This window comes from Otolemur garnettii, unplaced genomic scaffold, assembly GCF_000181295.1.
Source record: "Otolemur garnettii isolate 467f Iridium unplaced genomic scaffold, OtoGar3 scaffold00205, whole genome shotgun sequence".
In the NCBI taxonomy this organism is placed as follows: domain Eukaryota; kingdom Metazoa; phylum Chordata; class Mammalia; order Primates; family Galagidae; genus Otolemur; species Otolemur garnettii.
Window position 1 is genome coordinate 2,280,303 of NW_003852600.1, and position 22,719 is coordinate 2,303,021.

The 22,719-nt window shown below is 43.6% G+C and overlaps 1 protein-coding gene across 4 annotated transcripts in view; it reads left to right on the forward strand.

Moving 5' to 3' along the window:
• Window positions 1–22,719, forward strand: part of UBE3D (ubiquitin protein ligase E3D) — a 48,031-nt gene that overhangs the window by 24,665 nt on the left and 647 nt on the right. Inside the window, exons 5-10 of one of the 4 annotated variants that reach the window (XR_002770921.1) lie at window positions 2,268–2,337; window positions 7,225–7,294; window positions 8,738–8,843; window positions 12,159–12,322; window positions 12,440–12,562; window positions 21,939–22,123. Coding sequence is in view for 2 of the 4 variants with exons in the window: in XM_023507790.1 (XP_023363558.1) it covers window positions 2,268–2,337; window positions 7,225–7,294; window positions 8,738–8,843; window positions 12,159–12,322; window positions 12,440–12,458 (429 nt within the window). In the remaining 2 variants the exon portion in view is untranslated. Of the gene's footprint in view, window positions 1–2,267; window positions 2,338–5,639; window positions 5,934–7,224; window positions 7,295–8,737; window positions 8,844–12,158; window positions 12,323–12,439; window positions 12,594–18,926; window positions 19,312–21,938; window positions 22,124–22,719 lie in introns of those variants that run through there. The other 3 variants (XR_002770922.1, XM_023507790.1, XM_023507791.1) reach the window with 3 other exon arrangements.

A 22,719-nucleotide genomic window follows, 5' to 3' on the forward strand; every position in this document is an offset into this window, starting at 1 on the left:
GGGGACAGCTTGAGGCTCTGTCTAAAAAAAAAAAAAAGAAAAGAAAATGATTTCAGATGATGGGCAAAGGGGAACAGAGAAGAGAAGTGGGTCAGAGAAACCCCAAATCTGTTGCAGAGGGACAGCCTGAAGCCTGGTGTTTTGAAGCAAACTGTCCTGCTGGAGCTTCACTCCTCCCTGGTGTGACTCAGCTGAGAGGTCACTGAGCACTGAGAGACAAGGCTGGCCGCGGGCGGGGCTGCCCTTTCAGGGACAGTGAGTGCATTTGGGGAGTTAGCCAGGGAATGCAGAATGCATTGGAGACAGGGTGGGCACCTAAACCTTGTTAAGAGAGAAAAAGTCTCTTAGGAAGATAAGGGGGGAAATATCTCCTTTTTTCTGTCATCTGGGCATTGGCAGCAGCGCCAGCTGGTCTGAGCACAAGGCTTCCCGGGGCTTTAATCGCCACTCCTGAGATTCATGTGCCTGGTCTGACTGGGATCTGCTTTGACACCCTGTTCCTGAGCTGTGTTCCATGTCCATGCTCTGTTTGTATTAAGATCATTAATAACTTAGAGTGATAAAAGTAAGAAATAAATCAGTTTAATTAACAGTTAGTTAGGGAAATAGTTTGATTAGAAAATGCAAGCCCAGCAAGAACCATGCCGTGAGGGTTTAGCCTCCCCCATTAGACTGGTGATTACAACAGTGATGTGTGTAGTAAAGCAGAGCTGGCCCAGAGCTCTGGGTGTCCACCAGTCCTCACACTTGGAGATGGACAGGACCGCTCCCCCACTGGCTTCTTAAAACTTGCTTTTGTGTCTTAACTCTTCAATTTTCCCTCATCCTCTCATCTCCGCCAGTCACTGGGAAAGAACTCCACGTGTAGTCTGGGGCTGGTCCCCAGTGCTGTACATAAACAAATGCGCATGTTCATAGGTTTCTGTATTTTTTTTTTAATTACTTTTGATGTCAGTGACCCCATCCAGGCACCTGTCTGGTCCAGGATCTGAGACCTGCTGTTTATGATGTGCAGATGTGAGGATGTCAGTGCAGAGCCCAGAGACAGCCCATGGTGCGCCTGCATCGTGAGTGTGCCCAGTGGTGTTTGAGCCAGAGCTGAAGGGACTCACGAGGCTCTGTGTGTGTGTGTGTGTGTGTGTGTGTGTGTGTTTCCTCAGAGACTTCAGAGACAGAGTGGAGAGTCTGTTTAAATATGCAGCCTGACTAGGGAAATGGGATAAGTATTGATATTACTAGAGATTTCAGTAATGTGAACAGATTCATCTCAGGAGTCCTTCGTATAGAGAGCGGCTGTGGGGCATTTATGGATTTTTACCAGCAGCATGGATTTGTGGTAGGCAACAAATCAATCATAGGCAAAGACCCCAATATATAATTTGTGTAGTTGCTTGTGACTTTTTGACCTCTAGCTGAAGTAAATAGGTTTTTACATCACTTCTGCCGTGTGTGTACCTGAGTGAGAGGGGTGTCCCACAGCTAGATGAAGGGTGTCCCACAGCTGGGTGAGAGGAGTGTCCCACGGCTGGGTGAAGAGTGTCCCACAGCTGGGTGAGAGAGGTGTCCCACGGCTTCTACAAAGGTGTGACTGGGTGTGCAAAGGACCATTCTTGGTTTAATGATTAGGTCAATGCTGAGATTTCAAATTGTATGCCAGGTAATGAATTTGGATTTTTGAAGTTTAAGAATGTTTCAAGAATTTATCCCAGAACTCTGTTCATCTTACTAATTATAGTGCATATCTTAAATGGAAAAAAATAGCATCATATAAACAGGTTCAGCATTTTTTACTTTTCAGTTATGGGTGGTTATGAGTTATGGGTTATGTTCACAAAAGTTACACTGGAATAGGAGTCAAAGTAAATGAGTCCAAGTTGCGATTGTTCAGTAATTTTACACACGGGAGCTGGAGCAGTCATCAGCCCGCTCTGCCTTTCTTGCTCACCACATGCCTCTTCTAAATTATAAGAAGAGTTGCCTTTTAGAAATCTAAAGTGCTACTTCTTCAGATTATTTGGCAACATTTGGCTCATTAAAAAGTGGCTAGGTTTGGAAAAGTCGGTTGGCGTGTTACTGTATTTTAAGATTCGAAAAGAATTATCTGTGTGCGTGTGAATTATGTTCACAAGCTAAATGTATTCCCAGCATTTAGTAGAGGGCAGAATAAAATGTAAAGTTCAATGTATACTCTAGGGACTATGTTAAAATTATATATTCCTTTAAGAAAAGCTAAATGACATTTAAATGACATTTTTTCTGTTCTGCAGGAGCCAAAGGCAAATACCAAAGTAATTTGTAAGCGTTGCAAGGTAATCTTGGGAGAGACCGTGTCATCAGGTAAGAATTTCATAACAAAAAGCCAAGTGATGCCTGCTCGTTTAAAGTCCTGAAGGAGATTTTATGCTAACTGTATAGGAAAGATAGCTGATTAATATATGTCTTAGAATTCATGCTTTTCAAAATAGAAACCAATTAACATATTGCCTGATATGCCAAGAAGTTTGTGTATTTTGACCTTTATAAGTGCAGAGTATTGAGTTTTAAGTGTTAAGAAGCTGGATCATTTTCCATATTTTGTAACTTCTTTGTATTTAGATATAAAGCAAAAACATGAACTTGTACCTTGGGTCTATCTTAAGAAGGGTGGACGCTTTTTATTTTTTTGGCTGGGGCTGGGTTTGAACCCGCCAATTCCGGCATATGGGGCTGGCGCCCTACCCTTTTGAGCCACAGGTGCTGCTCTGTTGGACACTTTTTAAACACACCTCCTCAATCAGAAGAGTCAGTGTCCAGAGGTGGAAAAGTTCCATCTCCTGGCTGCCATCTGCCTTCTGGTTGTATTTCTGATTAAGAGTGGAAAGGACCTATTGAAATGGAAGAAAACACATTCTGAGTTTTTTCCCACTAGTGTTAATTATACTTCCCATAAACTCTATACTATTCTCCTTTAAAATATAATAATGAATTGGCTTGGCACCTGTAGCACAGTGGTTATGGCACCAGCCACATGCACCGAGGCTGACAGGTTTGAACTCGGCTAAACAACGACAACAGCAACAAAAAATTAGCTAGGCATTGTGGTAGGCGCCTATAGTCCCAGCTACTTGGGAGGCTGAGGCAAGAGAATCGTTTAAGCCCAAGAGTTTGAGGTTGCTGTGAGCTGTGATGCCACAGCACTCTACTGAGGGTGACATAGTGAGACTCTGTCTTAAAAATATATATATATATATAAATATATATATGTATATATATAATAATGAAAATGCTAATACTTAAGATACATTTCTATCTAAAGACATTAACAAGCTGTCACTTAGAGCATATCTTTGATAGCAACGTATTTTGGGGATTAAGATTCTCACTTCCTAGTGGGCATGGTGTAGGATGTACAGCACACCACTGGGTGAAGGGCTCATCTACAACGCGAACTGTACCTTAGAAAGGCAAACAGTGTAACCAAATCATTTGTACCCTCATGTTAATCTAAAATGTAAAAAAAAAGATGTGCTCTAAAATGTCTAGAGAGCTACACATGCTGTGTTCACTTGGTGGGTGATGAATAAGTGCTTTAATATAATTAATTAGGTGGTATAATTTAAGTGAAGCTATTATACTTAATGAAAAACAGGTGGGGTATTTGTTTTTAAACACAGATTCCTGCGAGTAGTCCCCTGCTCAGAGGGAGGGGTAGTAAGGGTCCGTCTTCAGCACCACTTTGGGGAAGGAAGGAAGCCCCTTAAGCCATGTCTTAGATAATGTTAACGCTTATGGTTAAATAAGGTGAATTTACTTCTTTATTCTTTTTCTCCTCCCTGAAGTCCAGTTAAAATGTCAGTTAAGGAATAAAAGACATACATTGACTGAGACAAAGGGAAATGGGCAGGATTGGTTCAGAGTTTGTATATGGAGCTGTTAGACTCCCAGGTTTCTTCTCTGACTGTTAGCTTGCTGCTGCAGTCCTCAGGGTGGGAGAATAATGGAAGAATACCAACCAGAGAAAAGACTTGTAGATAACTGATTGTTTGGGGTCCCAGCTGTTGAGAGGTTGAGGCAAAGATGGCCTGAGACTAGGAGTTCAGGACACAGTCCACTGTAATCATGCCTTTGATTATAGCCGTTGTACTCCAGCCCACACAACAGAGGGAGACCCTATCTCTACAATAAAAAAAGAGCTTGTATTCAGTCACCCGGTAGTCACCAGGCCGTGTGTTTGTGCCCAGCACTTTATTGCACATGCTTAAGTCGGGATGGATGGCTGAGAATCACCAAGTGCACATGTTTGAGGAAATCTCCACCGTCAAAGAAACCAAGGCAAATAAATAAGAAGTGGATTCAATGGGCTGCGCCTGTGGCTCAAGGAGTAGGGTGCCGGCCCCATGTACCAGGTGTGGTGGGTTCAAGCCCAGCCCCACCCCACCCCAAAAAAACCAAACTGCAAGAATTAGATTCAAAACACTGAGAAGAAACAAATTACGTAGAGAGCAAAAGAAAACTAAAGAAACATAAAGTATCCTTGGAGAAATGAAATCATATTGAATGAAGAATGGAATAGCTTCAGCCAGGTGCAGCAGCTCAGGCCTGTGATCCCAGTGATCGGGAGGCTTAGGCGGGAGGATGGCTGGAGGTCAGGAGTTCAAGACCAGCCTTGGTAACAGAGAAGGATCCGGTTTCTACAAAAAAAAATTGTTAGCTGGGTACGGTGACATGCACCTGTAGTCCTGGCTGCTAGGGAAGCTGAGGCAGAAGGATCACTTAAGCCCAGGAGTTTGAGATTACAGTGAGACATCATACTCCTGCCTGGGCAACAGACTGAGACTCTGTCTCTACAAAAGAAAGTAATCACTTAAAAAAAATTAAACCCAAAGAACTAGAAGATAAAATTAAGGAATTGTCCTAGAAATCAGAACCAAAAGATGGAGATTAAAAATCAAAGAAGAAATATGAAAAACATACTATCATTATTGTGTGTTTCCTGAAGGTGGGGGCATGGTCTGTCTTGTTTATTCCTGCTACCTCAGCACGTAGAGTAACGTCTGACATGTAGTGAGTACCACCCAGTAAATATTTGTTAAATGAATAAGTAAATTGAGCCTTTCAGGACAGCCAACATTGAGCTCATAGAAATTCTAAAAAGAGAATAGAAACAACAGAGTTTGGGTAATAACCAATGAATAAAAATAGCATAAATTTATTACAAGACTATTTTCAGAGCCAGGACATCAGTTTCCTGACTGAAAGGGGCCATTCAGTGACCAGTGCAGTTAATGGTGGGCTGGCAGGGGAGCCATTCCATGCCACATTATTGAGTAATTTCAGAATACCATGAGTGAAGTTTCCAGTTTCCAGGACTGGCGAAAGGCGGTTAGCATGCAGGAGATTAGGAATAAAATAGCATTAGACCTCTTCACAGCAGAGCTGAGAGCTACCAGACAATGAAGCAAGGCTGTCATAATTTGAAGGGAAAGTCCTTTCAGCCCAGAATTCTAGATAGACACAAGTCATCAGTTAAATATGAAGATACTAAATGTACTTTTGTAAATAATAGTCTCAAATCCTAGACCTCGAAGGCTCTCCCCATCATTGATGGATGCTTGTGTGAAAAAGCCAGCTGCCGACAGTTTCTTTTGTGCCCGTGGTAGGCTCTGGTCACCCAGTTGGAGACTTGGGTGTCCCAGGCTTTAGGACAGACCCTGATGCTCCCAAGGGGTTGCTGGATCTCCGCCACCTCTGCAGGGACGAGGAGCCAGCAGATCCAGACGGTCACCAGCTTGCGGGAGCTTGCGGGAGCCTGCAGAACCCTGGCAGCCCTCAGAACCCCGGCAGCCCTCAGAAGTTGCTTCTCTGGCCACTGGGGGAGCCACTGGCAGGAGGGCCTGTGCTCAGAAGAAAATGACTCCAGATAGAAGAGTTAAGTTTAAGAGGAACTGGTGAAGAAAATGGTAAATTCTTAAAGGACACTAAATGAATGTTAATTGTATAAAGCGATGAATATAATACCTGTGCTATTAAATAGGTATTATTAGCTGTATTAACAACTAGGATAAAAGGAATCAATTCTGCATCTCATATGACATCAAAATAGTGATGTAAAGATTGACAGCTTCAGGAGTGAATGTGCCAGCATGGCTGTCTCTATAGAATAAACTACTGAACTGTCTACTGATTTTAGTTTTTGCTCTTTTCTGTGTATTATATTGGGTAATTAATAACTTTTAAAAACATACCAAGAATAACATTCTGTCTTATTAAAAATGGTTTGACAGCACCACTTTTATTGACAACACTATTTTTAATTATTTCTGGTTTTAATTAACCTATTTAAAATTTGAAACATGCATGGAATTCTGTTACCTAAGTATATCATTGTTTATCTAACTTATTCTCAATTTTTAGTCATTTGTTTTCTGCATTTTTCTATTATGATGATGAACATCTTTATAGATCAATTTTGCATGAGTATTTCTTGAGATAAATTCTTAGTTATTTAAACATGCAATTTTAAGGCCTTTGCCAAGTGGCTTTCCAGAAGTCTGTCCTTTTCATTCATCACAGCAATGTGTGAGTGAGCATACCAGCGCTGTGCACATCATTGAAAAATATTTTGTTGATGCTTAAGAAAAAAAATTGCATGTTGATTTGCATTTCCTTCATTGCTGGTGAGATTAAATATTATTCATACTTTTTTAAATCCAAGATGATTGTGTTTACATTAATATTTATTAAATATCTAGTCTACTGTTTAAAATGTTTTGTAAACTAATCAAGTAAATAAATTTGGTGAGAGTTGTGCATTAGTAGAGTCGGTGAGATTCTTTGCAAATACTAATGTTTGAATTCATGCTTCTGTGCACAGGCTTTGAGATAGTATGATTAAAAAACCTTTTTCAATAACTTCCAGGTTTGTAGCTATTCTATAGAAATGAGAAACTCAGTGCCTGATTTCTGCACATGTGGGCTGTGATTGAACGTTTTTAAAATCTTCTGTATCTGTGAGCAGAGTCTTGCTACAACAGATTCGCTCTGAACAGTTTTCTGAAAAAACATGTTTATCTGAAGAAGTTTGTCTTTTAAATCCAGGGAGGTTTGGGAAGGTGCTTACTGAGTGTTAATTTCACCAGTATATTGAATATTTAGTTTGGAACATCATAATCTGAAACCGAATTGCCTGTGATTAAATTATTATTATCTGCAGAGAGTCTTAATTTTCTTCTCTTTTTTTCCTAGAAACCACTAAGTTTTATATGACAGAGATCATTATTCTGCCATCTGATAAAAGCTTTCCCATCATATCAAGGTACAAATAGCAAATTAAGTTTATTTTATAATTTCACATGTAGGAAAAGGAAGGTACAATTGATCATTCAGGAATTCATAGTTATTCATACCATTCTAATTTGGAAAGGAATAAATAAAGAAGGCCTTTAAGAAAGGCTTTTCAGGCTCCATGCCTGTAGCACAGTGGTTACGGTGCCAGCCACATACACCGAGACTAGCGGGTTCAAATCTGGCCCAGGCTTGCTAAACAGCAATGACAAATGCAACAAAAAATAACTGGGCGTTGTGGTGGGTGCCTGTACTCCCAGCTGCTTGGGAGGCTGAGGCAAGAGAATCGCTTAAGCCCTAGAGTTTGAGGTTGCTGTGAGCTGTGACGCCATTGTGCCCTACCAAGGGTGACAAAGTGAGATTCTGTCTTTAAATAAAAGGCTTTTCATTTTTTAAAGTGAAATGAATATACACTTTTTAAAGTGAAATGAATATACACTTTTCATTTTTTAAGGTGAAATGAATATATACGAATACAATTTATTTTGTACTTTTTTCAGAGACAAGGTCTTGCTCTGCTGCCCAGCCTGGAGTGCAGTGGCATGTCCTGGGCTCATGACCATCTTCCCACCTCATCCTCCTGAGTAGCAGGGACTGCAGCGCATCCCACTATGTCTAAGTTTTAATTTTTTTGTGGAGATGGGATGTTGCTCTCTTGCCTAGGCTAGTCCTAGACTTCTGGGCTCAAGCATTTCTCCCACAATGGTGACCCTTGGTCCTGGGATTACAGGTGTGAGCCTCCATGCCCAGCTGAGAAAGGCTTTTAGACAGTTGAATCAAACCACATATATAAGAGGTTTAAGATTTACTTTCTTTATGTTTTGCTTATGTAATGGTATAGAGAAATGTACTCATATAAATCTAATTTTGAAAGTTTTCTTTGTGCTTCTTTCTACATGCCTGATACCCAGGATCTTATAACCTAATCCTCAGTAGAGTTTTGAATGATTTCTGGTTTGAATTTGACCTATTTAAAATTTGGACCATGGCTCACTTTCAAAGGACCCGTATGAATTAACAAAAGGTGGGCTTAGCCCCTAAATCCATTAGTGTTTCTTTTTCTTGAATCTTGTTTAGTTTGCAAACCAAAGTTAACTATAGTATGTCTTTACCATAGTTCACGTTTTTGGATAGAGTATGTATTCATGATTGGAGAGTCGGTTTTAGAAGAATGGAACAAACGTAGATATATTACAACATACTAAAATCCATATTAGCACAGGTTGTGAGAGAATGTGTGGGGAATAGAAAAGTCTGGGTCCTGACCTCACTCCCTGTCAGGTGCTCTGGGGTATCTTGGGCTTGTCTTGCCAGTTAGAGTCTGGCACCTGTGGTCCCAGTTACTTGGGAGGCTGAGGCAGGAGGATGGTTTCTGTGAGAGACACTTTGTGAAAGCAGCCTTCTGTTCACACAGGTCTGAGTTCGTCCAGAGCACGGTGGCCCGGTGTCTAGTGGAACTCTCTGCTAGAAGCACATTTAGGTTTACTATTCAAGGTCGGGATGGCAAAGTGTACATCTTGGTAAGAAATTTGATCCTTTCATACTTTGGTAGCCTAAAAATCCAAGGCCCCAGAAAGTCTTCATTCTGAGTTGTCTTCATTCTTTTTTCTTAATTCTCAGGTGTAAAAAATAATTGATCAATATTGGACTTATAAATATTAGTTTAATGCGTGAATTAAACTCCCTTAATTTAATAACAAACGATCAAGCGCTTCTGTGTCCCAGGGACCAGGAATTCAGAGAGGAGGACACCTGGTCTTTGCTCCTAAGTAGCTCGCCTCACAAAAGGAGGATTTTCACTCAGTTTTTAATGGCTTTTCTTTCTTTCTTTCTTTCTTTTTTTTTTTTTCAGTTTTTGGCCAGTGCTGGGTTTGAACCCGTCACCTCTGGCGTATGGGGCCGGCTCCCTATTCCTTTGAGCCACAGACGCCGCCCTTAATGGCTTTTCAGTGACACCATTCTGTCTGTCCCACTTCTTTTTCTTATTAAATATTCTTGTGTTTAAAATATGTTCTATTCTTCTGTTGTTTTTAATTGCCTCTGACTCTCATATTTGAGAAACAGTGGCAAGTTCTAGAAAGGGGCTCTGTGGCTGGCAGCACCCCCCCCCCACACACACACACAGGTATCACGAGGATCTAATGTTATACAACCTCTACTAAAACAGTGTTCTGCAGAAGTTAATTTGGGTCATTTACTTGGAAATCCAAGAATATGGCCTTGTCTCTTCTCTGCCTGCACCTGTTTTATTTAACCAGAAAACATATATTAAGCCTGTTTTATTTGAAAGTACTGTGTTAGGTGCTTGACGTAAACAGAATGCTGTGTGTGAGGCCTGGCTCTGCAGGCAGCTGGCCCCCATGAGTCACCCCAGCTTCTCTGCCCCCAGGTGATGTCTGTGGAAAGCTGAGGTGGCTTCTGACTGGCATGGACTCCTCATGATCAGAGTCTGAAATCAGTTCTAGTTTTCTTTTCAGACAAGTCTCTCTCTTTGTCACCCCTGCTAGAGAGCAGTGGTGTCATCTCAGCTCCCAGCAGCCTCAAACACCCAGGTTCCAATGATCCTCCTGCCTCAGCCTCCCTACCATCTGGGATTACAGGTGCACGCCACAACACCTGTCTGTTTTTTGTAGAGATGGGGGGTCTCGCTCTTGCTCAGGTGGTCTGGAACTCCTGAGCTTTGCCTCCCAGCATGTTGGCACTACAGATGTGAGCCACCACACCTGGCCTAGTTTTAGTTTTCTCTCATTGTAAAGTTTTCAAATTCAAATCAGAAGTGGAAACTTTTAAAAACTTTCTGACATATGCTTACATTTAAAAAAAATCCTATTTTGGGGGGAGGCGCCTGTGGCTCAAGGAGCAGGGTGCCAGCCCCAAAGACCAAGGGTGGTAGGGTTGAACCTGGCCCCAGCCAAAACTGCAGAAAATAAATCAAGAAATAAACCCTATTTTTTATGGAAGTGATACATTCTTGAAACATGTCTGGGCAACATGAAGACGGTAGAGGAGCCGGGACTCCTGTCCGTGCCTCTCCTGCCCTCACACGTCAGACGCTCCAGAAGTCATCTCTGTTAGCCTGATACGTGCACAGGAGCATTTTTTTATCCATATAAAACTGTATATACATACATTCACAGGTGTTTGTAAAAAAAGAAAAAAACAAACTAGTAGCAGGTGATCAGTTTTCTGCAACGTGCTTGCTTCACATAACGTGCTACCTGAGGGTCATGTCTGGTCACTGTGAATAGCAATGGGCTGTTTAAAGATGGGAAGTCCACTTTACGGCCATTACAGACAAGGCTGCCAGGAAAATAACTTTTCCCAGGTATTTTAGTACTTCTTCAGAAATAGATCTTTCTGGCTGGGTGCAGTGGCTCACACCTACAATCCTAGCACTCTGGGAGGCCGAGAAGGGAGGATCACTTGAGCTCAGGAGTTTGAGACCAGCCTGATCAAGAGTGAGACCCTTTCTCTACTAAAAATAGAAAAACTAATGGATGATGTGGTGGGCACCTGTAGTCCCAGTTGCTTGGGAGGCTGAGGCAGGAGGATCACTTGAGCCCAAGAGTGTGAGGTTGCTGTGAGCTCTGAAGATGCCACAGCACTCTAGTCAAGGCAACAAAATGAGACCTTGCAAAAAAAGAAAGAAAAAAAGAAAGAAAGAAATGGATCTCTCTCATCTAACATAGTGTTACAATTTGTATATTTTATTATTTTATTTTTGTAGAGACAGTCTCACTTTGTTGCCCTCGGTAGAAGGTCATGGCATCATAGCTCACAGCAACCTCCAGCTCTTGGGCTTAGGCAATTCTCTTGTCTTAGCCTCCCGAGTAGCTGGGACTACAGGTGCCTGCCACAATGCCCGGCTATTTTTTGTTGCAGTTTGGCCGAGGCTGGGTTTGAACCCACCACCCTCAGTGTATGGGGCTAGTGCCCTACTCACTGAGCCACAGGTGCTGCCCACAATTTGTGTATTTTAAACTTGGATAATTATTACCTCCCATAACAGTTGTGCTGGTTCATCTCTTAGAGATGCAGGATGGCTCACCATCCTCAGCTGCCTTCCTGTCCAGGGACGGGCCCTTGCACGGCAGATACTGTTTTGCCCAGGAAGTTACCTGTGCCCCGCTGTCCCCCTGCCATTGTCAGTCCATTGTCAGTGATTTCATCCTGGGCACAGAAAGCAGGGGCCTCCTGTCTCTGCGGCACACACCCTGCAGGTGGGATTCACCCTGGTTGCTCCAGCTGAGTCTGGTCCACGAGCTCGTCCCTGCCTCGCCCCACTGCCTTCACTCCTTTCTTCTGAGAGGATCCCTCCCTAAATCCCACGCTCCCAAACCTTAAAATGCCCTCCTGTCAGGAACATGGGAGCGTCCATTTCAAGCCCTCCTCTGAACTGGGTGTTAGCAGGTCTTTTATATTTGCTAATCTGGCGAATGAAAAATGGTGGCACAGAAAGTTTATTACTCACTTATTACTAATTATGTTGATATTTCGTGTCTGTTGACTGTGTATTTCTCCTGTTGGTTCTGTCCTGCTCTCCGCCTGCATTTCTGTTACACTGTGTCCCCCTCACTGATTTCGAGGCACTCTTGTTATTATTACGGAGGATGACGTAATGTGGGAAGTGTTTTCTTCTAGTCGGCTTTTTTTTAACTTTATGATGTCAGTTGCTCTACCAAATGTTATTCTTTGAAAGGCCTATCCTACTTAAAAATTAAATACATGATTGCCTATTTTTCCCCCTGGTATTTTTAGAGGTTATTTTTAGTTTTGATAAGATACAGACAGGGCGGCAGCATCCTTACACTCGGACTTTCTTTCCACATCTTCAGCTGTGGCTTTTAAACTCAGACAGTTTGGTGATTGAATCTTTGAGAAGTTCTAAATGGATCAAAAAATTCCCCCTGTTGGAAGACATAGCACAGGCCGATTGCAGCTCTGTGCGGAGCGCCGTCAAGGTCCTCTACCAGCCCTGCGTCAGAGGCAGCAACAGAGAGTGAGTTGGGGTTTGTCTTCTCCTTACAAACGTTCTTTCTCAGCTTGTTGCCACGCCAGTGTTAAGAAGTTAATGGATTGAATGGCACTGTACCACTTCTCTATTTGATGCTTCTAGGTATGGTACTGCTAAGTGATACGTGGGTCAGTAGAAAAGTTTTGAGGTCCACAAAAATCAAGAAATGTAAAATCTGTGTGGCGGGAAACCAGTGAAGCCTGCCCAGCAGCACGGAGCAGCCAGGTGAGTTCAGACTTGAGCAGGTGAATCAGAAGGGACGCTGTCGGCTGTTTCCTGGAAGGCAAATGATGGACCCTACACAGTCTGCCTCACAACTTTTGTAGTGACCTGTGTACACTTTAAACACAGATTGAATTATTACAGATGATTCATACTGATGAATGGCCGAGAGAACCCGTTTCCTCTCGACTGATATCAGACAGGCAGAAATCTAAATGGCAGTTGGGCGACAGTGGGAGGAAACTGGCATTCGTGTTAACTTCTGAAGCAGTACAAATTCACAAGGACTTTTTACAAGACTACTTGATATTATCCATCAAAATTTAAATGCCCTTGCCCTTTGACTCAACAATTGCACCTCTAGAAATCCCGTCCTTGCGTTTCACATGGTCAGATGACATGCTCGTGGGGTCGCTGCTGAGGTTTCCTGAAGGCTTCTGCTTTGGATGTCCTTATACATGGTCAGTGTTAAACCGTTCATTGCTTGCATTCCCTGATGATGTTGTGCGTGTGTTTACCTTCATGTACCGGGGTTAGATTTGCACAGTCGTTTATTAAAACCCTTTATGTTCATCTTTTCTGTTTATTTTAAGTGTGGATCACTGTGAAAGCTGTGTTAAGTTTTACATATGCTTATGGAAGTGATATTCTTCTGGCTTGCTTTGGTGTCCGTATGTGCATTGGATATTAAAGCATAAAGGTGTGTGGCACGACGACTTGACTTTCATATTCCATAGGAGATTTTGTTCTTCTATTTGATGCTATTTTTTCTTTCATTCTACTTTGCCTGATGTTAATATTGCTATATTTGCTTTTTAAAAAATGGTTGATTTCTTGTATCTTCTGGTTTTTCATCTGCCCTGCGTCATTATCTCTTAGGTGTGGATCTTGTTAATACACACCTGTAAATTGCAACTATCACTATCTAGATGTAATTAGCATCCTACTCTTCACGAGAGGAGGGGGAGACATGGGGCTTGGCCTGGCTTCTTCCCCTCCCTCCCTGCCCTGTGTCCAGACCCTCTGGGGTTCTGACTGTGGGGTTGCTTCCTCTTAAAGAAGTACCAAGGCGAAGCCTCTTACTCTCAGCTATTATCACCATGAGTGTTTTCATATTTTTATTATATAAGCATTTTCTTAGAAATACAGTATATTTTTGATATGTTTTAAAAATATTTATAAGTAGTATTACACAAAGTACTCTATCTTTTTGCAATTTGTTTTTTTCGTTCAATGTTCTGATTCATTTTTTAATTTGATGAGGTATATCTTTTTATAGTTCTTTTTTTTGCAGTTTTTGGCTGGGGCTGAATTTGAACCTGCCACCTCCGGCATATGAGGCTGGAGCCCTACTCCTTTGAGGCACAGGCGCCGCCCCCTTTTATAGTTCTTTTAACCTGGACTGTAGTCAATCCTTAAATATCTGAAATGTCTTATACCTGTTCTGTCCCTGAAAGCCTTTAGGATTTTCTCCTTATGTTTGGTTTTCTAAGATTTCAGACACCACCCTGCCCTGGGGTGTAAACTCCATACGAGCCAGGACCATGTGTGCCTTGCTTAGCTGGAGAAGTACACAGTTGGTGTCTGTGCAGGCAGGACCTGATCTCTGCTCATCTCTGTGTGTGATAAGCTGCATATCTGTTGGCAGCTCCAGTTCTTGTTCACACAGCCCAGCTTTACGGGTGGTATGAGAGAGAACTCCAAGGTCACCCTTCTGGAGATGCTAGTCCCTCTGTGACAACTTTTGGGTGTTAAGAGGAAGAATGTGGTTGTAGATCCTGTTGCAGTGATGAATCTTGCACACATTCTATATAGGGTGGTTATTTTACACCACCTTTCTTGAGGAGTGTTACTAAGAGCTGATGTGCCTGCCCCACTATTTCTCCTGTTCTTAACAAAGCCCTGTGACTCAGCTGTGCTCTGCTGTGTGTGATCGGTAGGCTCCTTTTTTTTTTTTTTTAAACCCAGTTAGTTGTCTTTAGATCAGTGGTTTCAACCTTCCTAATGCCATGACCTTTTAATACAGTTCCTCATGTTGTGGTGACCATAAAATTATTTTTGTTGCCACTTCATAACTGTAATTTTGCTACTGTTATGAGTCCTAATGTAAATATCTGATATGCAGGAGACCCCCAAAGGGGTCGCGAGCCACAGGTTGAGAACCGCTGCTTTAGGACAGGTTGACATCTCAGAAATGAGTGATTATTCCGGTTTGCCTGCTGTGTTCACCCTCCTTTGCTGTGTGTTCCCTCCTGCTGGCCGTCCACTGTGTGTCCCCCACGGTGGGGGGATTGAGTACTCCTGTGGGTTATTTACCTTTGTCCTTAAGGATAGTAGTGTCTTTCTTTTGGGGCATGACTGAACTAACTGTAGGCTGCCTGGCATATTTTTGCACATGGGTTGGTGTGTGCACTATTTTCGTCCCACTGGCTGGAATGTTTTCTAGTGGAGGGTGGCTTGCCAGGTGGTGGTCTAAAACCAGAAGCGAGCAGATGACACTGCGGTTTCATCCTTGAGCACACACACAGGAGAGTGGCGTGCAGTATTTTTAGAATGTTACTTCTTTCTAGCAACTGACACACAGCTCTCCCAACATTTTTAAGTGGGTTGTTTTTCATCAACAACCCCTCCCACCCCAGCTCCATCCAGCACTCCACACATTGCCGGGTGGTTTTGTACTGCTCTACATTTTATATTCGTAAGTTACCCTATATGTCAAAATCTTTAGTTTTTGTATCAACATTTAGACGCTAAACATGAACTTTTGGACTTTAGACTCTATATTAACTTGTGTCGTTTAATTCTACCAATTCATCAGTTCATCTGTGGCCTCACACTAGAGGGGCATTTGGCACTATCAGGAGACGTTTTTGGTTGTTAACAACTTGGGGAACTACAGGCAGCTGGTAAATAGGGGAACCTTTAAACATCCCCCACGGCGTAGGAAAGGCCCAAATGCAGGCGGTGTTAAAGTTGAGGCTCCAACTCTGTTTTCTTAAATCAAGCTGTGTCTGCCTTCTCCCCCTAGGGGTATAGCCTACGGTTTTCTTGAGATCGTATTTAGGCCAGCAAATAAGAGAAATGTTACTATGGCATGAGCCAAATTCCTGTAATCCCACATGGTAGCTGTGTTAGGATAAACAGAATAAGCAGCAAATATAAATGTTTATTATACTTCTTTCTTTTTTTTACAAAGGAAGCATGAAGAACACATTTGTTTTTATTAAACAGTGATAAAAAATTTCATAGGCATCAAGTTGCTTGTTTTCGTATTTTTAAGAGAAAAAAACTTAGGAGAATGTAATCATTAAGTGTAAATAAGGTTTTTTGTTGTTCAAGATAAATTGAATTCTCTTCACTGTTCCAGCTACGTGAATCCTAGAATTGGTAGTGGGTTCTTCCCACCTTTTTGAAAGGGTAAAATATCTGGTTTAGGAAAGTAAAGAATTTGAGCTGAGAACTGTTGTATATTCTACTACTAACAGCAGTGTTTCTTGTAAAATACGTTGAGGGAGAAACGTCAATGAAACGTGTGTTTAGACTAGCTTTAGTAGGCTATGGAAACTGAATTTTATAAACTAATTTGGTCTCTTTCTTTGGCTACATATTGCTGAATATTCTTTTAAAATAGATGTGTTTCTGCTTAAAATGGTCATTATTATTTTTTTCCCAATAAAATAAAAAACATATAAACCATACCCATATAATTTTCATATACATGAAATAACATGAATCATTTTATTAGTAGTGTGTCCTAACCTTTTTTTTTTCTCCTTTATTTCAGCAGGGGAATTGAAACCCTGCTTAATGTTTTTATTGTGGTTAAAAAAAACCTGGCTTGGTGCCCATAGCACAGTGGTTACAGTGCCAGCCACATACACCAAGGCTGGTGGGTTCTAGCCCAGCCTGGGCCATCTAAATAACAATGGCAACTGCAACCAAAAAATAGCTGGGCTTTGTGGCAGGTGCCTATAGTCTCAGCTACTACGGAGGCTGATGCAAGAGAATCGCTTGAGCTCAAGAGTTGAAGATTGCTGTGAGCTGTGATGCCACAGCACTCTACCAGAGGGCAACATAGTGGGACTCTGTCTCAAAAAACAAACAAACAAACAAACAAAAAACCCAAAAAAGCTTGGGCTCTGGCCACATATACCAACACTGTTAGATTTGAACCCGGCCCAGACCTGCCAAACAGCAGTGACAACCACAACATAAAAATAGTTGGCTGTTGTGGCAGGTGCCTGTAGTCCCTGCTACTCAAGAGGCTGAGGCAAGAGAATCGCTTAAGCCCAAGAGCGTGAGGTTGCTGTGAGCTGTGATGCCACAGCACTCTACTGAGGGCAACATAGGAAGACTGTCTCAAAAAAAACCTTCAAAATTTGCCATCTTGGTCTTTTGAAGTGTACAGTTCAGAGGTGTTATGTAGATTGGCACCGTTGTGAAATTTAGTGAGGTGATCTGTTGTGAAGCTGGTCATCCTGCAGCTGTGAAACCCATGGCTGTCCCACAGCAGCCTGCTTCCCCCTGCCCGGCCCTGGTCATCACCATTCTGCTTTCTGTCTCTGTGAGTTTACTGTTGATTGTCAGCAGAGCTGCCCCAGCAGAATACCACAGGCCAGTGCCTGAAACAAGACCTTCACTTCCTCGCATTCCTGGAGGCGGAAGTCCAGGTCTGGGTGGCTCTCTGGTGAGGTCTCTTCTCCCCAGCCTGTCCTCTTGCTCACGTGGAAGGATGCAGGGGGATGTCTCAGGTCTCTTTCTTCTCTGATGCGGATAACAGTCCTGCCAGATCAGAACTTACAACTTCATTGGATCATAATGTGACCTCCTTAAAGGCCCTACCTCCAAATACAGGCCCCTTGGGGTTAGAGCTTCAACATACGGATGTTGAGGGGACACAGTTCCGTCCGTAGTGATGGCTACCCTTAGGTACCTGTGCCTGCCTCTGGTGGGCAGCGTATTTCACTTGGCGTCATGTCCTTGGGGTCAGCCCTGCTCGTCTCTGACGGAAGCAGGATTCCATCCTGTGTGTGCACCTGTTGAGTTTTGTCCATCTGTCTTCCTACTGTGGACATTTGAGTTGCCATCTGCTGTGGTGAATGCTGGTTCCAAATGTCTCCTTGAGACCCTGATTTCAGTTCTTCTGAAAATGCCTCTAGAAGTGGGATTGCTGTATCATGTATGGCAATTTTATTTTCAGTTTTTTGAGGAAACGCCACACTGTTTTCTATCGAGCTTTACGACCCATCCAACACAGCACAGGCGGTCCACTTTCCCCATGTCCTGTAACACTTACTAGCTTCTGTTTCTTGAATAGCAGCCTCTCTCATGGGTGTTGGATGGTATGATTGTGGCCTTGATTTGCATTTTTCTGATGATTTATGATGGGAGTTTTTTCACATGCTTGCAGGTCATTTGCATGGCATCTTTGGAGAGATGTCTGTTTCAATTCTTTTCCCATTTTTAATTGGAGCCTTTTAATTTTGTTTTTTGTTGTGCTGAGTTATAGTTATGCTATACATATTCTGGATATTAATCCATTAACAGATATATGATTTGCAAATATTTTCTCCAATTCTGTAGATTGCCTTTTACTATGTAGATATTTTGATACACAAAAAAGTTTTTAGATTTGATGTAGTTCCATTTGTCTGTTTTTGCTTCGGCTGCCTGTGCTTTTTAGTGTTATATCTAAGAAATCATTGCCAAACTCTGCTTAATTTTGATATTTTGCACCTGATGTAGCAGAGAATGTCATTGCCTGAAATATTTTTAGAGATTAAAATTAGGGAGTTTTGAGAGATACAGAAGAATGTGTTCTTTTGGTTGATAAAAATGTAAACAAAGCAGAGGTTAACTGTGGTACTTTCCTATCCAGCAGAGTAGCTGAGACCTATGATTTAGTGATTAGATGACCTGCTAAGATGCTTTGAGTTGACTTGTTTGGATAGGGGGTGATGCGATGCTAGAGCAAGTGAGTGAGAGGGAAGGACCTGTCAGAGCCACCGCCCGTAAAGAGCACTGTCTTGAAGCTCCAGGCAGGGTTGGACAGCACAGGCAGTGCCTCCGGCCGGGCAGGGGTCAAGGCAGTGTGGGCAGTGCATCCGGCCAGGAGGGGATCGGGGCAGCACGGGCAATGCATCCAGCCTGGCAGGGGTCGGAGCAGCCCAGGCAGTGCCTCCAGCCCAGTGCATCCACTTTGCAGAGTGTGATAAACTTCCCCTTCAAATACAAATGTTCACTCCTAAATTTTACAAGTGGAGAAACTGAGGACCAAGAGAAATAACGTACATCTGTCAGTTTGTTAGTGACAGAGCCAGGATGAGCATCAGGTCGTCCTGATTTCTGTGCTTCTCTGTTCTGTCAGGGTCTCTCACCATCAAACTTCAGGAGATCTGAAAATGCTCAAGAAGACCCCCTGGTAGTTTAGGATGTGGCAGCACTGTGATCACTCCCAGAACACGTAGTGCACTATATGCTGTGCTCAGTGAACATGTAGGTATCTTGACATGTAACATCAGTAGCAAAAACTTCAGATTTACAGCATGTTTATACCTGATGTTATAGATCAGAATTTAAGGGTACAAGTGTGATTTTGCTTGAGAAGTCAGATGCTCTAGCTTCTCAGAACAGGAGTACATTGAATGGAAATTAATCTAAAAGTATGGGAGAGCAGCCAGGTGCTGTGGGCGTCTTTGGAAAGCCCTTTGCGTGTATTTGTCTGCTAGCACTTTGTTTTTGCCCAGATTTACCCATCTCGAGGCCATTCCTCATAAGGCAAATTCAGCACATACTTCTTCCGTTTGTAATTGGGAAATCCTCCCTCTGGACGAGCACACAGCCCTGCTGCCTGGCGATGTGTCAGTCACACAGACCTGCACACGTGATCGAGGCCCCACAAGACCATGTTACTGTGTTTTTACTGCGCCTTTTCTGTGCTTAGATATGTCCAGATACAAAAATACTTAGCTTTGTGTCAGAGAGGCCCACAGTGTCCATCACAGTGACAGGCTATACGGTTTGTAGATAGGAGCAGTGGCCACACCACGTACCTGGGGGCACAGCAGGACGGTCCGTCTGGCTGTGTGAGTGCAGCTGGGATGTTTGCATAAAGACCGGATCACCTAAGGACAAGTTTCTCAGAATGTGTCACTGGTGTTAAGTGACACACTATACAGTGGCCTACACAAAAATTATTTTGAGATCCCTACATTAGCCACAGACCCATTTGTAACCACTAAAGAAGAGACAGGAATTACAACCTCAGCATGTGAGTGAGCTGCTCCCTGGAGATTCCAGCTTTCTTATCAAAAGCAGTTAATCCCTTGAGATTGCTTCATTGGGGAGACTCTGGCTTTCCTCTTGAGGAGAGTGTGCCAGGCAGGTGCACGTTGTGTTTGGGACCTGGAGGGTCAGAGTGGGAGGCCCGGGGCTGGGCAGAGGGAGGCAGGTGCGGGAGGGGCTGTTGCCTCACTCTGCCGTGTTTTCTGATCTTATGTGAGGGGTTTTATGAGTCAAACCTGAGGTAGTTGTGTTAACCTTTCCTATCAGAAAGGTTTGGTTTTGCATTTTTCTTTTCTTTTTTCAATCACCCTGTATTGTGCTTGGTCTTATAAGCAATTCCAAAGGAGGAAAACAAAGATTTCTGCTATAAGGAACTCAGAATTAAGTTAAGGCAATAGGTAAATATACCCCAGGAATTATTCAAAAGACCAAAATCTCTATAAATGCTAATGTCTTCATTTGTTTCTGTTGCTATTAAAAAAAATAGCTGAGACTAGGTAATTTATAGACAACAGAAACTATTTCTCCCAGTTCTGGAGGGCAGAAAGTCCAAGGTCAAAGTCACAGCAGGCTCAGTACTTGGTGAGGGCCTGTTCTCTGCTTCCAAGATGTGTCCTAACATGATAGAAGGGGTGGATGGGCAGAGGGCCAGTTAGTGCCCTACAGACCCTGTAACAGGTGCGAATCCCATGCATGAGGGCAGAGCCATCCTGGCCTCATCATCTCCTAGAGGCCCCACCTCTTAATACTATTGCCCAATTAAGTTTTAACCTGAGTTTTGGAAGGGATGCAAACATTCAACCCATAGCATCCAAGCAACAGATTTTCATGGAGAATGGTAGTTATTAGCTGAATTAACAAAAATAGAAAAGGTAGGAGGTCCTGCCCTCCACTGGGCTCCACGGCATGTGCCCATACAGTGGCCGCCAGGGAGCTCCACTTGGCCACACAACCAGAGGGCTGTGGCTCCTGGAGGGCAGTGAGCCCCCGTATCCCTACTTACCTGCTTCAAATATTCATCTTTACTCAGGGTGTTCATTAGTCAAAAGTGTTTTTTTGTGATATTCATTTCACCAGATGAAAAGAATCCACTTGGGTAGCAGCCACATTGAGCTTCTAATTGTTAGAATGCTCTTCCTTTTATTGGAAGGAGTCTGCCACCCAGAAACTCCCATCCTGAGCTACCAAGAACTCAGCTGCTGACGTTTGAGCATCATAGCTGTTCAGGTGCTAAGGTGACCTGTACGTCCTCCTGGGCTCTCGTCCCCACGCCCGGTGCCCCAGAGGGTGCTCTTCAGCTTCCCTTTCCTCGAAGTCTCTTGTGCCTCCCCTTTCCTGTAGCCCTCTGGACTGCTCATGGGACTCGGCCCAGCATCCTCTTAGCTTTGTGGAGGGGCTGACCTGGGGAGGAGCTAGAGGTGGGATGCAGCCTGCAGAACTGTCGCTGGGCAGTTCAGATAGAACTGGAAGAGGCATCTTCGATGGAACTAGACAATAGAGGCAGAATTTCAAAGACATTAAACAGAAAAGTGCTTAACCTCAGCTGCTGAAGAAGATTATTCAAACAGGCACTTATGAGAGCCTTGCTTCTGTAGCAGGTGTCAGGGATGGAATGCTGAGCCCTGGAGCCTGAGACCTCGCGTTACAGACCTCACTATGGTCTACAGCAGAGGTTCTTAACTTGTGGGTCACAACCCACAGGAACTCTATTAAAGGGCTACAGCATTAGGAAGGCTGAGAACCACTGGTCTAGAGGGAAACACAGATAAATGCCAAACTAAAACTTGATGAAGAGGCACCTGGTCCTGGGAGAACAGATCACAGGCGCACAGACTGGGCTGGGTCGAGACAGGGTTCCTCAGAGAACTGGGGCTTGACTTCTGTCTGAAGGATGAGCAGTTGGCTGTGGAGAGCATCTCAGCAAGGGGAGGAGCGGCGAAAAGGACCTGGGTGGGAGTGGGAGACAGAGGGGTGTACACAGGGAAGCAGAAGGCCAGAGTGGTCGTGCTGGAGGGAAAGAGAGACACAGAGAGGGGCGGGAAAGAGCCAGGCAGGGCCTCAGTGAGACTTGCCAGGATTCTGTCTCTGTCCTCAGGAACAGCAAGAGGCTGATGATTTTATCCAGCGAGAAGGGTGAGATTTGTACTTCAGAAAGATTATTCTGGCAGCTGTCTAGAGAACAGTGGATTGGACAGATAGAAAACTATTGCAGCAGCCTCAGAGAGATGACTACAGTTTGGACCTGGGCGATGGCAGCTGAGGGCGATTTGGGAGATACAGGTAACACTGCAGGGCTTGGCGATAGATTGGATTGGGGGAATGAACCATTCTTTACAGAGTTCGAATAGCACTAGAAGATCATGAAATTCAGTTCTGTGCCTGTTGTGGTTGAGTCATTCAAGAGGAAGCAGCAGGTGGGAAGTGAATTACAGACCCAGAGCTCCAGTGAACTGCCTGGCTGGTCTGTCTGTAAATTCGCCAATCATCTGCATGTGGGCAGGTTTTAAGGAAGAGAGAACGGGAGACTGAGGGATGAAGAACTCCCACATTCATGGGGCAGTGGGGACAGAAGAGTGGCTGGAAGGGAGCAGATGTTTTGCAGAAGCTAAGAGAAGAAAATGTGTAGGGAGGAGGAAGGGCCACCTGCTGCTGGGAAGTCAGTAGGTGCTGGCTGTAAAATGTACCTTGGACTTAGATGATGACGGCCACTGTGGCTTTCAAGGGGACTGTCTTGTTGGTGTCTGGGCTGGAAGCTGGGTGGAAGGGGTGAGCAGCGTGAGAGGTGGGGTGGGGGAGGGGTGAGCAGCTCCTGACAGGTGAGGTGGGGGAGGGGTGAGCAATGTGAGAGGTGGGGTGGGGGAGGGGTGAGCAGTGTG